General features: G+C 45.2%; 1 protein-coding gene across 1 annotated transcript in view; it reads right to left on the bottom strand.

Annotated features, from left to right (window-relative positions):
• ARFGEF2 (ADP ribosylation factor guanine nucleotide exchange factor 2) overlaps window positions 1-8,009 on the bottom strand; it is a 33,016-nt gene extending 25,007 nt beyond the window's left edge. Inside the window, exons 1-4 of the mRNA XM_054274431.1 lie at window positions 7,789-8,009; window positions 2,488-2,518; window positions 1,551-1,674; window positions 643-789 (exon numbers count right to left, since the gene is read on the bottom strand). Coding sequence (XP_054130406.1) covers window positions 643-789; window positions 1,551-1,674; window positions 2,488-2,518; window positions 7,789-7,927 — 441 coding nt within the window. The 5' untranslated portion in view covers window positions 7,928-8,009. The remainder of the gene's footprint in view (window positions 1-642; window positions 790-1,550; window positions 1,675-2,487; window positions 2,519-7,788) is intronic.
• Between the last annotated feature and the right edge of the window lie 5,803 nt (window positions 8,010-13,812).

The following is a 13,812-nucleotide window of genomic DNA, read 5'->3' as shown; positions in this document are numbered from 1 at the left end:
TTCTTAGAGGGTCTTATCAAAACTAAATTTCCACCAAGTGAGATACTCCACCTCCAAAAAAATTTACTAAACTCCATAGCTTCATTTGCACACAAGAGCAAATAGGCCTACACTAATGTCAAGTTGGATTACTAGACGGTTCATGAACTTCCAACCTCAGCTACAGTAGCCCAAGAAGATTTCAGAACCAGAATACACACTACTGATAGACATCACTACGCCTTGTTTAGAAAATACACTGGCAAAACGGCCAGGGAAGCAGACAGGCTTGAACAGCATTCCATGGCACTGCATCCCAGTTCCAGGGCCTGCTATTAGGGCTGAAAGCAATTCCCTGGCCTGATGGAAGTAGGCATAGCGAGCCTCTACGAGGAGCACCAATTTGTCTGAGAGATGGTTTATCTCAGAAAGGACAAACATTTTTAAAATATTGCTTTACATTCTGCTTTCCCAACAGGAAGTACATTTTCCTCACCAATTCTGCCCTGGTGGAAGCCTCCCTGAAAGCAGCGACACATAGGACAATGTAAGAAATGGAGCAAATACTGAGCCCTCAGTAATATTTTGTCTTTTTTTTTTCAGTTACAAAATGAAAGAGAGAAAGCAAATGAATGTTGCACCAAAATGAATTGAATAAAATACCTTAATTATCTGCAGTTGTACTCCTTCATCTGTTTGAGGACCCTGAAAGCAATTGCAAATGGTTTCCACTATTCGGTCAATCAGCCGTTTTCCAGGCGCTCCGCTGTCCGGAGCATTGCCAGTGATGTGCCCATATGCAATGAGTTTCTAGATAGACAGAATGCAGCTTAGATGACCATATATTGTTAAGAAAAACACAGTTTAGCACAGCATAAAAAGGTGTGTTTAGATAGCATACCTCACTTAACCAGTTTTAATGTACAAATTTAACACTATCTACAGTCTGGTCAGCAAATACTTTGACTGCTCATATATGTGGACAAAAGAGATTTTAGTACGACAGAAAAGCTTTTTCAACTTGAGCCACTTCTTCATAACATAACCAGAGAAAAAAAATTTAAACACCAGAGTGTGACTTCCTCTGTCACGTCAGCATCACAAGAAACCCCTTGGTAACACTCCTCGTAGAGCACAACAGATGAAGCACCTTTACTGCCTGGTGTAAGGATCCCCCAGCCCCAGTAAAGGGGCTACAGCAGGGCAGCCACACTCCTCCCTGTGCCCAGTGCCCGGCCGAGTGTGACCCCAGGCAGGGCCTGCCTGGTGTGACCCTGGGGGACACGGCCTGCCTGCTGTCACCCCAGGGCAGGGACCTGTGTAGTGTAACCCTGGGGTGGGGACCTGCCTGCTGTCACCCCGGGGCAGGGACCTGTGTAGTGTAACCCTGGGGTGGGGACCTGCCTGCTGTCACCCCGGGGGACACAGCCTGCCTGCTGTCACCCCAGGATGGGGACCTGCCTGCTGTCACCCCGGGGCAGGGCCGCTCCTTGCTGCAGGAGCTGCGTGCCAGATCTGGTCACTGCAGCTTTCTCCATCTCACTCTGACCAAGCTTATCCATAACACTTACCTGTAAACAATCCAGGGAAGTACTGACAATGCGTGGAGACTTTGACTGGCAGGCCAGCTCAAATGGAAGGAAATATTTATCTGCTTCAATGAAATTTGCTTTTGGTGGAGCAGCAGTGCCTTCTCTAGGTCAGATACAAAGAATTATTAATTTTTCTAAGCATGTATATCACAGTAAAACACACTTTCTTCTTTTTTTGAATTTAAAGCTAAATAATGCACAGCAGCATACAAATGTACTGCAGCTTTCCTCTATATACTTTCTTAAACAAAGATCAATTTTCTTTAAAAATCACACAAAACCCATTTTACATTTATTTATATTCTATCTGATCTTTTTCGTATCTTCTTCAGCTTAACTCTTCCCTCGCTATACTGCAACACTGTCCCACTACCTGAAATATTGGAAAACTCCTACACAACTGCTATATCTACCCATGTTAATCAAAATGGATTAAACAGTGCCCATAAGCAGAACACTAAGCAAACAGAAACACATCTGGAGACCCAGTTGCTCTTTTTCAATTATAGCACAGTGCCGGAAAACTTTTTTAAAACTTTTATTGCAGCAATATTTAAATTGGTCTTCTTGATCTAGGTAATAAAGAGTACATGCTATCAAACAGAGGGTATGTACTGCTCCCCATAACTTCCTATCAGGCTATTGAGTCCAGTAAAAGGAAGCAAAAAAACGGCACCTTTTAGAAATTTCACAATTTTTTTCCTGGTGAAATTCATAGGCAGTTATGGCTTGAGTACCCACAGCCACAAACATTGTGTAAGTGAAACACACAGGCCAGGCCACGTGTTCTTGGCAGAAAGGTGGGTCTGGGTATTCACAAACTCACTGCTATAATGTATATACACTCTTACACTTCCCCAAAATTATTCCATTTGTTCTTGTCACACCCTTCTGTTTAGAGTAATTAATAATTTACCTTTGCTTTTCCAGCTCACTTTTTATTTCATCTGAAAGAGAGAAAAAAATGCAAGCCTTAGTTATCATTGTCAATAACACAGTAATAAAGCTAAGATGTTTAAATCCAGTTTTGCACTTCAGTATTTGCTAGTCCATTCCTGTAACACCTCAGCTTCAGAGATCACAGTTTCACCAGTTATTCAAAGGTGTAAGCACTGAGGCCTGAGGGCTTCAGGGACAGTAGGAACCTTGCAGCTCTGTGACAGCCCAAAGCCAGCACAACCATCCCCTGATTCTTTAGACTTCAACAGGAGAGGAGACAACAGAATGGAGGCTGTTGGTAAGAAATGACCAAGGTTTTCTGTGCCAAACAGACAACGTAAATCTTGCACAGCATCACTTCTTAAACCACTGTGGTTTTAATTCCAGGATCCAGCTGGCCTACCAATCAGGTGACTAGTGAGAAATTCAGTTCAGCATAATTTCAACTCAGGCCTTTTGATTTAATTACCTTCCCCAACTTTAACATCATATAATCCAAAGAGCGACTGAGAATGTATGTGACCCACCAATGAATTGTGCCCCAATATATTGTGTTTTGATGTGCCTTGCTCTTAGCACGGTGCATTCCCATAGTATGCAGGAACTGCTGCTTAAAACATGGACTCTTCTGGGTAGCTTTACACCTTCGGAACGCTTAGCCCTGCCTCCAGGTCTTGGCAGAGAAAGGCATATTTTAGCTATAGCTACAATCCCAAGTACAGCAGGCCAGGGTCAGCAAAAACATAATTAATGCTGTATTTCAGACACCCTGTAGAACTAAGGCATACAGAGTTCTTTCTTAATGAAGAAATTTTTCTAATGCAAAAATTTCCACTAAGTTTCATTTTCTTTCAAGGAGATCATTTCCCCCCATAGTGATTGTTTTGCAAAGTAAAGAACATGTTGAATTGAAAGATTCATAAAGACTATAGTCTTAAGGAGACATGATCATGCCCATCTTTACTGATACTTGTCATAGATCTTGCACTGGAAAAATAGTCCAAGAATAATATCCCAATCAGAGCAACAACAGTTTAACTCTCAGAAGTACTCTATAAACAGCAACAAAAAAGATCAAACCAAGTCCTGACCAAGTTCCCCACAATTTTATTCTAATAAAAGCTTTTCTAAAGCCATATGAAAACATCTTCACCACAACAGTATTTTAACAGATAATACTGGCAGAAAAGAATAAATGAAAGGACAAAATGAAGCTGTAGGCACACTTCTGCTACTGATTGCACCAAAGCAGTTTGAAAACCTCCACATCTGAAGTACTCATTTGGTGGTCTGACCATCACAAGTGAGTGAAACAGAAATAGTTGCCTAATTGAAGGCTGCTGCCAAGAACAGTTTGCCAAGCCCTAACCAGACACAGCCAGCTTCCAGAAACCGCCCGCCACTGGTCCTGTTTTCCTCCAGTCACAGGAGTAAGGGGCACAGCTCAGCGCCCTCCTGTAGCTACAGAACACAGTCCCAGTATTGGTCAACATCTGGTCACGCCAGCACAATGCTGACCCTTCACTTGGTGCTTTAGGTACCAGAGCTCCCTGTCTCTCCCACGGCACCTCCTTCAGTCAGAAACATCTTCAACCCCTGCGCTGCCCATCTAAGTCCAGCAGCATTCCTCCCAGGCAACAGACCTGGAACAAGAATGGCCTTGCAGCAATTTCTTCCAGAGTTTCTGGCCATAAAAGCAGGATAAAGCTGACATTGGGTAGCTGCCTTTCTCTAGCAGATGGATAGGTTCAGTTCATTTGTATTGAAAACTACACATTAAACCAGAGGACATTTGTTGTCTGCCTGCAGCTCAATGCCTGCTCTATGGCCTTAGAGTCAGGTTTGCGTCAGCGGCAGCAAGCAAGCCCCTGGGCAAAAAATGGCTTGTGCTGGCACAAGGACACGGGCCATGGTCCGAGCAGCAGGGCCAACACAAACACGTGGAGCAGCAGCCAGAACTTCCCTCCCCCAGGACAGTAAAGCCAAGCGCATTGCCCAAGCCCAGCCTGCCTTGGACTCCAGGCAAAGCCCAACAGGTATGGATCACACAAGGCTGTGCAGAGCCCTTCAGGAAAGGGCCGGGGCAAGCCGCAGTCTGCTCTCTGTCCCAGCGCTCTCTGAATTCGCTGGACAAGAGGCCAAACAAAGAAACACAACTTACTTTGGACATCTGTCATTTACACACAGAGACTTGCTAAACACAAAACCAGATTCCTAAGTGAAGGCAGGGCTGAAAAGATTTTAACTTGTTAACAAGCTAACTGAACAAATTCTGTTGTTCACAAAGCTTGAAGATCTGTATGTGGAGCTGCCCAGGCTATCAGACAAGGATGCAGAACTGGAGTGGCTGCACAGTATGTCATTAAAAACAGCCCCGGTAGGGCAGGAGTAATAGTTTATGTGAGTGACTCAGATGCACAAATATGAACTGTGGGGATACAGACTGTCAGTATTCCACTGCAAAATTTTCAGGATAATTTCAGGAGGTTTATTAAGAATCATGTGTATGTGGAGCTTCATGTAAATGAAAATGCTCATTATGCAACTATTTTTATACAATAAAATGGTCTGTCGAAAACAAACTTTCTTCAAAACAGGGTTTTCTAAAGCAGAGCAGAACAGAACATAACAGCTTCTCTGTTTAAAACCCTCAATTTCTCCCAGTCTCCCCCAGGACTTACTGGCACTACAACTACAGGAGACAACCGTTACACCTACTGATGAAGCAAGAGACTGAATGAAGGAATCTATTCAAACTCTGCTTACTTAACATTAACACTGTGTATTTCAAAGGAGGGCATGGAAAGAGGCAAAAAACCCAAAAAAAACACCACTGTGAAGTGTTTTGTTACTTTTCCTCCAAACTTGTGTTTCTGTCCTTTATGCACCTATGTTACTTCTGATTTTTACAAGGTCATGTGCATTTTGTAGTCCAAAACTGATCAGTATTAGCCCAGTGAAAGGACTGAATTACAAGGAAAAAAGGGTAAGAAGAATTTAAATTTAGAAAAATTAAAGCAATTAAAATTTTTAAAAATTAGTAAAAATTAAAACAGTTAGAATTAAAGAATACCTATATTTCCTACACAAGAGAGACAGCAACATTTCATAGTAATTTACCTAAATTCTCAGGAGCTACATGTACAAATTAATACAGAACTCATGTAAGAAAACAAGAGCATCATTCCCACAGTTAGAAGCTTCTTTCTCTCTCACCAAACAACAAATGTAATAGAAACACTACTGCAGTAACACCATAGCAGAAGCCATAAAAACTGGTTCATTTCTATTAGGCAGCTGTAGAATACACCCATTTTTCCCTATTTGGAAAAAAAAAATCATCTTAGATTCCCTCGTCCCAGAAGCAGATATCAGCTACACATGCTCCACGCCTGTGTTGCCTGGTTTATAAGTGGCACAATGCCACAAGGCTCCAATAAAAACACCGCTGCATAGAGAAGACTGCACAGCAAAAGGGATTTAGTAAGTAGAAATGGATTATCTGAAGTATTACTTGGAGAAAAGTGCAGCAGACAACAGCTGACACAATGACCACTTTCATAAAGTAACTACATTTCTTTCAAACAGAATTAATTTTATTCAGTGTTAAATGGACTTTTTATTATTATTCACAGCACTGAAGCTTCTTTCATTCCTGACAGTTTCAGCAGGTTACAAAGTTTGGCCTGAATTCTTCAGACTGCCAGTAACATTCTTCCGACATTTCCTCACATATTTACTATTGCAGAGAACTTGAAAATTAAGTTGACACTTTTGGAACTGTCATAGTCTTAGTTAATGCAAAGTATATGCTTAATTAAAATTAAGTATATGGAAATAAGACTGATTTTTTCACTTGAGAAAAGAAAAAAAAAAGGCTCAATCAAAATAGAATAAAGTTTGGGAGGGAAAATCACATGTAAATAAAAGAAACCCCATTCCTGTTAGCAACCTAAAATAATCAAGTAATATTCACCAAATGTAACAGAGATCCTCCCATACAGTCATTCAGGCCCCTAACAGCTGGTCAACATAAGGTTATCTCTTTATGCTTATCTCTGCTTTAGTCCAGGAAAGCCCACGGACTCCTTTTCAAAGCAGGTTTATTCTGTCCACCACGAGAAGCATCAGCTCCCCTCCCACAGGCTGCACAGCCATAACCCAAGTGGCAGGTGCCAACACTCCTGCCGCACAACACTCCTCCCAAAATCACCGCCTGCAACGCCTCAGCAAGCACCGGCCTTCACCAGGCATCTTACAAGGAAGTTCCCTTTCTCAGCCTCTAGATATATTTATATAGCAGCAAAACAGGTTCTCAGCCCAGTAAATGGGTTCAGTGAATGTGGAGGCAGCTGGGGAAGAGATCAGGAAAAGGAACTCATTAGGAAAAGCAGTCTCTAACTGCTGGGGCATATGTGTTTACACTACAGGTAGCTCCTGCGGATCTCTGGCAGTAAAGACTGCTGGAAGATAAAAATGACAGCATTTCTTTAAGCTCACTCTGCCTGAGACAGAACTTGAACCTGCCCAGCCTCCTTACATACCCAACCTGTCTTTTCTTGTCTTGGATACACGAAATGCTCCCAATTCAAAGGAAATTATTGATGGGAAGCAACCAAAGCTGAAAGAGAAATGTCACTTTTGCAAATTAAGAAAGGGCCACAGAGAACTCCAGCTGCAGAGCTCTACTATTCTCCTCAGTTTATCTTTTCCCTCTCTGTGAAACACCATATGTTGTCAGAACTTTTACCACAGAGACCTTTACATAAGCTTGTACTTGCAGATTTCAGGACCAGCCCACCAACTTCACAAAAAGCGCTGCCAGCTCTGAAAACATCACAGGTATTACGTGTACTTGGCCACAATGCTAACAGTCCTCAGCCAGTCCGAACACGACCTGGAGATCAGAGGTCAGATTTAACATCCCGAGAAACTCCGGGACTCCGTAAGTCGACGGCCTTAAAAACTCTTGTTTCCTAGTCCAAAAGCTGCAATTAATTTTCTCAAAACCGAAGTGGCAAGACCAAGACCCTCCTGTTTCACATCGAGACCAGAACTTATTAAAACAGGTATTTGGGGGCTTTCCCCTCGTATTTGAACGTCCTGTACTGGAGGGAGAACTCTCTCCCTCCGCTCCAAGGTCCCGAGAGGATCTCCCGCATCCTGCCGGGACGCGAGCTGGAGGGCACATGTGCCGGAGGGCTGGGCCCCTTCCACCGCCGCGCCCCGCGTGCCCTGTGCGGGCCGGGCCGGGCCGGGCCGGGCCGGGCCGACTCACCCAGCGCCACCTGGCAGGCTCTCCGCAGCTGCCCGTGCGGGGGCCGCTTCGCCTCCTTCTCCGCCAGGATCTTCTCCAGGGCCCGCGACACGAACATGCTCTTAGTGCGGGCGTCCTGCTCGCGAGCCGGTGGCTGCATGACGAGGCGGGAGCAAGAGCCGGGCGAGCGCTCGGGCCCGCGGCACCACCCGGAAGGGACGCGCCTCCCTCAGCGGCCGCGCCGCCGCCGCCACGGCGCCGCCATGTTGGCACCGTCACGTGACTCGACACGGCCCTGGCCCCGCCCGCAGGGCTGCGCGTGATGGGGGCGGAGCGAGAGGCGGAGCCCGGAGGGTGCAGCGAGGGGGGTGGAGCGAGGGCTAAGCCAAGGGCGGGGCGATGGGCGGGGCGGAGTGAGGGGCGATGGGCGGAGATGAGGGCGGGGCTGAGGCGGAGGGCGGAGCCTGAGGCTGAGGGCGGGGTCCGTCGTTCTGGAGAAAAGCTGTGAATTACTGTCCGGGAGGCCGCCTTGGTGGAGTGTTGGATTTTATAACGCTTCTAACCTAAGTATCTCCCCATTCGCATTATCCCTGTTAACTCTCCCACAGTCATGTAACGAGGCATGGAGAGAGAGCACGTCTGAAAGAGCCAAAGTCATATATTAATGAGGACTCACTAAAAATTAAATTTTCAGTCACAGAAATTAACCCTCTGTTAATAACCTTATACCTAATTGAATCTTCTCCCTTTACCCTTTGCCTAGGTAAAGCACGTCGCAGCTGAAATCCAGTTCAGGGCTCCAAAGCCACCAGGACGTGTGTCCGTGTTTACTCCATTGACACCCTCCTCGCTCTATTAACCACCACTGCACACAGACGTCACTTCATGGAAGTTCCACAAAGGTCTCCTTCAAATCCACATGGCCATATCTAATGGAGAATACAGGAGCACATTCAGTTCTCTAGATTGCAGTTCTGCTTCCTTTTTCTCAAACAGCAGGACTCTAACTCTTAAAATGTCATCAATGGACCTTTAGTGTTGATTTGTTAAGAACTGCAATTTTTGTCCCCAAAACCACTAACAAGGGTTCTGAACATCTGTGAAAAGCATCAGTTTAGTATTATTTCCCAGGGAAAATTGACCAGTGCTTGTATTTTCAGACATATATTTTCTAAATATGCTCCCAGTAAGAAATGTGCCTGCAAACCCAACCTCCAATGCACACGTCTGGATGCTCCTTTCACTTACACTGCTGCTCATTAAGGGTAATTCTACTGTTATCACTGAAATTACAGGGATGCAGAAGTGACATAACTAAGAGACAAATAAGGGCCTGAATCTTTTTTGAGAGTTGCTGACTTAGTTATTGACACAAAAGGAGGCTGTAATTACTGTCAGCAGCATTGCAGAACTAATTAAGCAGCAGAACTCTTCACATATTGTCAGCCAAATTATCAGTTCTGATTTTAGGGTTTTTATCATGGGACAGGATTAGTTCTCAGGAGAGAAGCAAATGGATATAGGCTAGTTTTCAGAAAATAGATTGAACAGATGGTTTAACAGAGATTTTTAAAAAAATTTCTCTCTGGCAAAAGCCCGTTTTTGAAATCATGGAGTAGTATCTGAACTCATAGGTGTAGGGCTACACTGAGGTTATGGTTTGGATTTCAAAGAGCCCAGATTCAGTAGCAGGCCTCAGTTTCAGTGAGCTCTCCGACTGCCAGGTGAAGAGCACAGAGCTGGTGGATGACACGCTCCCCTAGCTGAGGTTTGGTTATGGCCAAGGGCTCCTTTCACCTGAACACCAAATGCACCTGGGCTTCCCAACACATGGCATAATGCCTCAGTGTCTCCCAGCCCACATAAGGTCTCAACCACCAGAGACGGACAGTTCTAAAGTCTAATTAGGCCTGCTCAGTGCTCTCCTTACACTGACATCACTGTGTAATAACTAAATGTACTGAAAGAGTAATGGGGTTGATATCATTCTCACAACTATTTTCAAATATTCTTTTCCTCAAAGTATTTTAGGATTACAGTAGCTGATTTCTGAGGGAAGGATGTGAGTCATTTGGCTAATTCCAAGGCAACGCAGCCTGGTGCAATGCTGCTACTGAGCACAGCACCGTGCTGCAGAGCGTAGCTGCACAGTGAGTGTCGCCGGCTGCAGGCAAACAAAGAAAGAAAGCCTTTCCAGTGGGAGAGAAGGCAGACCAAGGGAGAAGATATACATGTATCTGCATGCATCTGCTTGCCAGTGGATTCAGTGCCAATTACAAGAATTACTATTAAACTGCTGTAAATAGCTCATTGTGGCGAATGCGTCTGTAGTGCGAGACATAAATCATGAGCAAACAATGCCTAACAGGTGGACGGAGTTCACAGTTTGTACAAGCTGCTTCCTTGGCAAGAAGCTCTCTGGATATCTGCCCAGAGGCCAGGTGCTCTGTACTGACTGACAGGACTAACCTCACAGCGCTTTCCCACTGGCATGTTGCTGCATAGCTTGTTTTAGGAAGGAAACCACAGTCTAAAAATAGATGCCGAATGGACAGGAAAGTTCTTGGAAAACCAGCACTGGTCTGTATAGTAGCTTAGTTCCCAGTCAAGCATTAGCATAGAACTTCTTTTCCCTTCTTCTGCCTATTTTTAATAATTTCATTTGGGACTGATTCTATTTATTCTGCCTGGCTTCCAGCCACTTTTCCTGCTGTCCAGTAATGTACTTATTAGTGGATTTCCCAGGGGGATCCTCATTTGATTCACTGTCTCAACTCTCTAATTTTTTCCAGTTCAGCACTGCATGCCCTAAAATCAATAAATACACATAGTAAAGCATTCTCCCACTGCTAGTAATATAATTAGGTAACTACTAAGTGAGTAATTATACAAGTATTTATGTGATATTAGCAAGGCATTTCACCATGATCTGTATAGACAATGCTCTCCCTTTCATTCCCACTATTTTCTTCAAATCCCAGTCTTAGACCATCTGTATCTTCTGACCCTCTTACTGCCAGCAGCCTCACACAGAACTTGCACTCCAGCCCAGAGAAGCTCTGTAATGTGAAAAAAGGACAGACAATATATCGAAACAGTGCTGTGCAATGTCATGAGATTAAAAGAAAAATCACTTGGCAGGAGAGGCACCGGAGCTGTTTGTCCACGGAGCTGGGCCAGGGTGGGCAGGAGCTGCTGCTGCCAGCCCTGCATTTCTGCCAGCCCTGCACCTCAGACAGCATTGCACCTCAGCCAGCCCTGCACTGCAGCCATCCGTGCACCTCAGCCAGCCCTGCACCTCAGCCAGCATTGCACCTCAGCCACCATTGCACCTCAGCCAGCCCTGCACCTCAGCCACCATTGCACCTCAGCCAGCCCTGCACCTCAGCCAGCCCTGCACCTCAGCCAGCCCTGCACCTCAGCCACCATTGCACCTCAGCCAGCCCTGCACCTCAGCCAGCATTGCACCTCAGCCACCATTGCACCTCAGCCAGCCCTGCACCTCAGCCACCATTGCACCTCAGCCAGCCCTGCACCTCAGCCAGCCCTGCACCTCAGCCAGCCCTGCACCTCAGCCAGCATTGCACCTCAGCCAGCCCTGCACCTCAGCCAGCCCTGCACCTCAGCCACCATTGCACCTCAGCCAGCCCTGCACCTTAGCCAGCCCTGCACCTCTGCCAGCCCTGCACCTCAGCCAGCCCTGCACCTCAGCCAGCATTGCACCTCAGCCAGCCCTGCACCTCAGCCAGCCCTGCACCTCAGCCACCATTGCACCTCAGCCAGCCCTGCACCTCAGCCACCATTGCACCTCAGCCAGCCCTGCACCTCAGCCAGCCCTGCACCTCAGCCAGCATTGCACCTCAGCCAGCCCTGCACCTCAGCCAGCCCTGCACTGCAGCCAGCCCTGCACCTCAGCCAGCCCTGCACCTCAGCCAGCCCTGCACTGCAGCCAGCCCTGCACCTCAGCCAGCCCTGCTCCTCAGCCAGCCCTGCACCTCAGCCACCATTGCACCTCAGCCAGCCCTGCATCACTGTCAGCCCTGCGTTGCTGCCGTCCCTACACCTCAGCCATCCCTGCACCTCTGTCACCCCTGCACCTTAGCCAGCCCTGCACCTTAGCCAGCCCTGCATTGCTGTCAGCCCTGCACCGCTGCCAGCCCTGCACTGCTGCCACTGCCTGCATTGCTGCCAGCCACCACCCAGCTCTCAAACCTGACTGCAGCACTTCTGCTCGCTGCTGGGATTTGCCTTTTAGCCCAATATTTTACCCTAAAGTAAGTTACAAAGGATAATAGCAGTATTTTGAATAGGTGAGGTTTATGCAATTTTAAGTAAATACAAATTAAATTCTTCTTTCCTTATAAAGCCATCAGGACAGATCAGATTTGCCGTTCTCTCTCTCACAAGAGAACTTGAACTTTCTTATAAAAAAACCTGAAATACATACTTTGGCTATACTCCAAATCTGCATTTTCATTTTTCTCACATTTCAAAGGATCGGCAGCCTGTCCGCAGAAAGTAGACAATTACCCCACAGAATAATTTTGTTAAATTAAATAAATTTTGTTTTGACCTTTCAATCAAAACCAAGTTAGAAATTTTTTTTCACTTGTCCTGTCAGAAGGAGCCAATGCTGAGATCAGCTGTGGTACCAGACTCATGTGAAGGTATCGCAATAAATCACGTATGCTGGACAGAAGCAGACACAGACCCTTCGATGCTGAACTGCAGCCTCTATTCCTTGTTATGATAACAAATAATACGTAACCATAAGAGGATGTGTTAGGAATATAACTATTCAGACAAGCAGAGATGCAATAGAATCTGAATATCAGATGTTAAATCTAAGTGTTCACGTATTCAAATATTATTGCCCTGATGGCCCATGTTATTGAACAACCATTGCTCTCACTGATAGCAGCATGTGTTTCTGATGAGCAGCAGTCCTAAACACAGTCATTTTAAGAGCTTAATATATTCAGGCTTGAAAATTTCTAACTATTTTCCTTTTACAGTGTTTAGAACTGTATCTAAGCCACAAAAGTCTGCAATTACCTAAATACAGAGAAACATTAGAAACAACATGTTTTGAAAAACAACAAAAAGTGCATTTATTTTTAAAGGATAGCAGCCAAAGTGAAGGAGCAGTTGGGAAAAATATTTTTGCCAACTCCTGCGTTTGCCTGCAGAGTGAGAAATGTAATTGTTTGGAAAGATGCAAATGCAATTGAGTAGCTCCCACACCCTGAGGTGCTGGAGAGGTGGAAGACCCAGGGCTGGATAATCACTCACTTGCAAATTTCCTGTCTGAGAGGTGATAATGAGACTATATTTGCCACACAAGCAATTGCTAGTTAGAGTTGTGTGTATCCGAATCGCACACAACTGGCTGTTCCACGTTGTATTTGTGCACAGAACAGCCTGCTTTGCACAGCACTCTGCTTTTCACCAAGGCAAGTGTATAATGAGGTAGATTTTGTTGACACAAACCTTGTACTCAGTAAAAACAAAGGAAACAGAATACTAAGCTAGTGAAGATCCTGGTTTTCAATTTTAGTGGGTTTCGATCAGGATAACTTCAATCAGAAGATATGAGTAACACTATGAGGAATTAAAATAAGTGACCTTCTCTCTGACCTTTAATCTGATCTTTATTTCTCATAACTTCTTGTAAGAAACTCAGAGTATCATCAAGAAATGTCCCTAGCTTTATCATACAGTACAGACCTTAGTCGTGTATGTGCAGAACTCTTCATGTCTTTCCCAAAGGCAGGTCCTTGGCTCCTTGATTCAGATTTAAGAAGGCTTGTTTCCTTTCCTCTCAGCAGGAAAGGCTTCCTCTCTCTGCTCATTACTGAACTCATTTATTCTTGAGTTGCAGTTGGGTATTCTTCAGAGGAATCTTCATTGAGACAAAAGGAGCTTTGTTTTGGTTTGGCTTATTGTATCTTCTTCCTATTGGACTAGAATTAAAATGCATAACTCAACAGGTCCAGTGAGATATTCAGTCACTCTTATTTTATTTAAGCTTCACTTTCTTTGTCC

Source organism: Melozone crissalis, unplaced genomic scaffold (genome assembly GCF_028551555.1).
Source record: "Melozone crissalis strain CALT ecotype California unplaced genomic scaffold, PUWL_Pcris_2 ptg000017l_1, whole genome shotgun sequence".
Taxonomy (NCBI): domain Eukaryota; kingdom Metazoa; phylum Chordata; class Aves; order Passeriformes; family Passerellidae; genus Melozone; species Melozone crissalis.
Note: the sequence above shows the minus strand (reverse complement) of the source record. Positions and strands in the feature narration are given on the sequence as shown.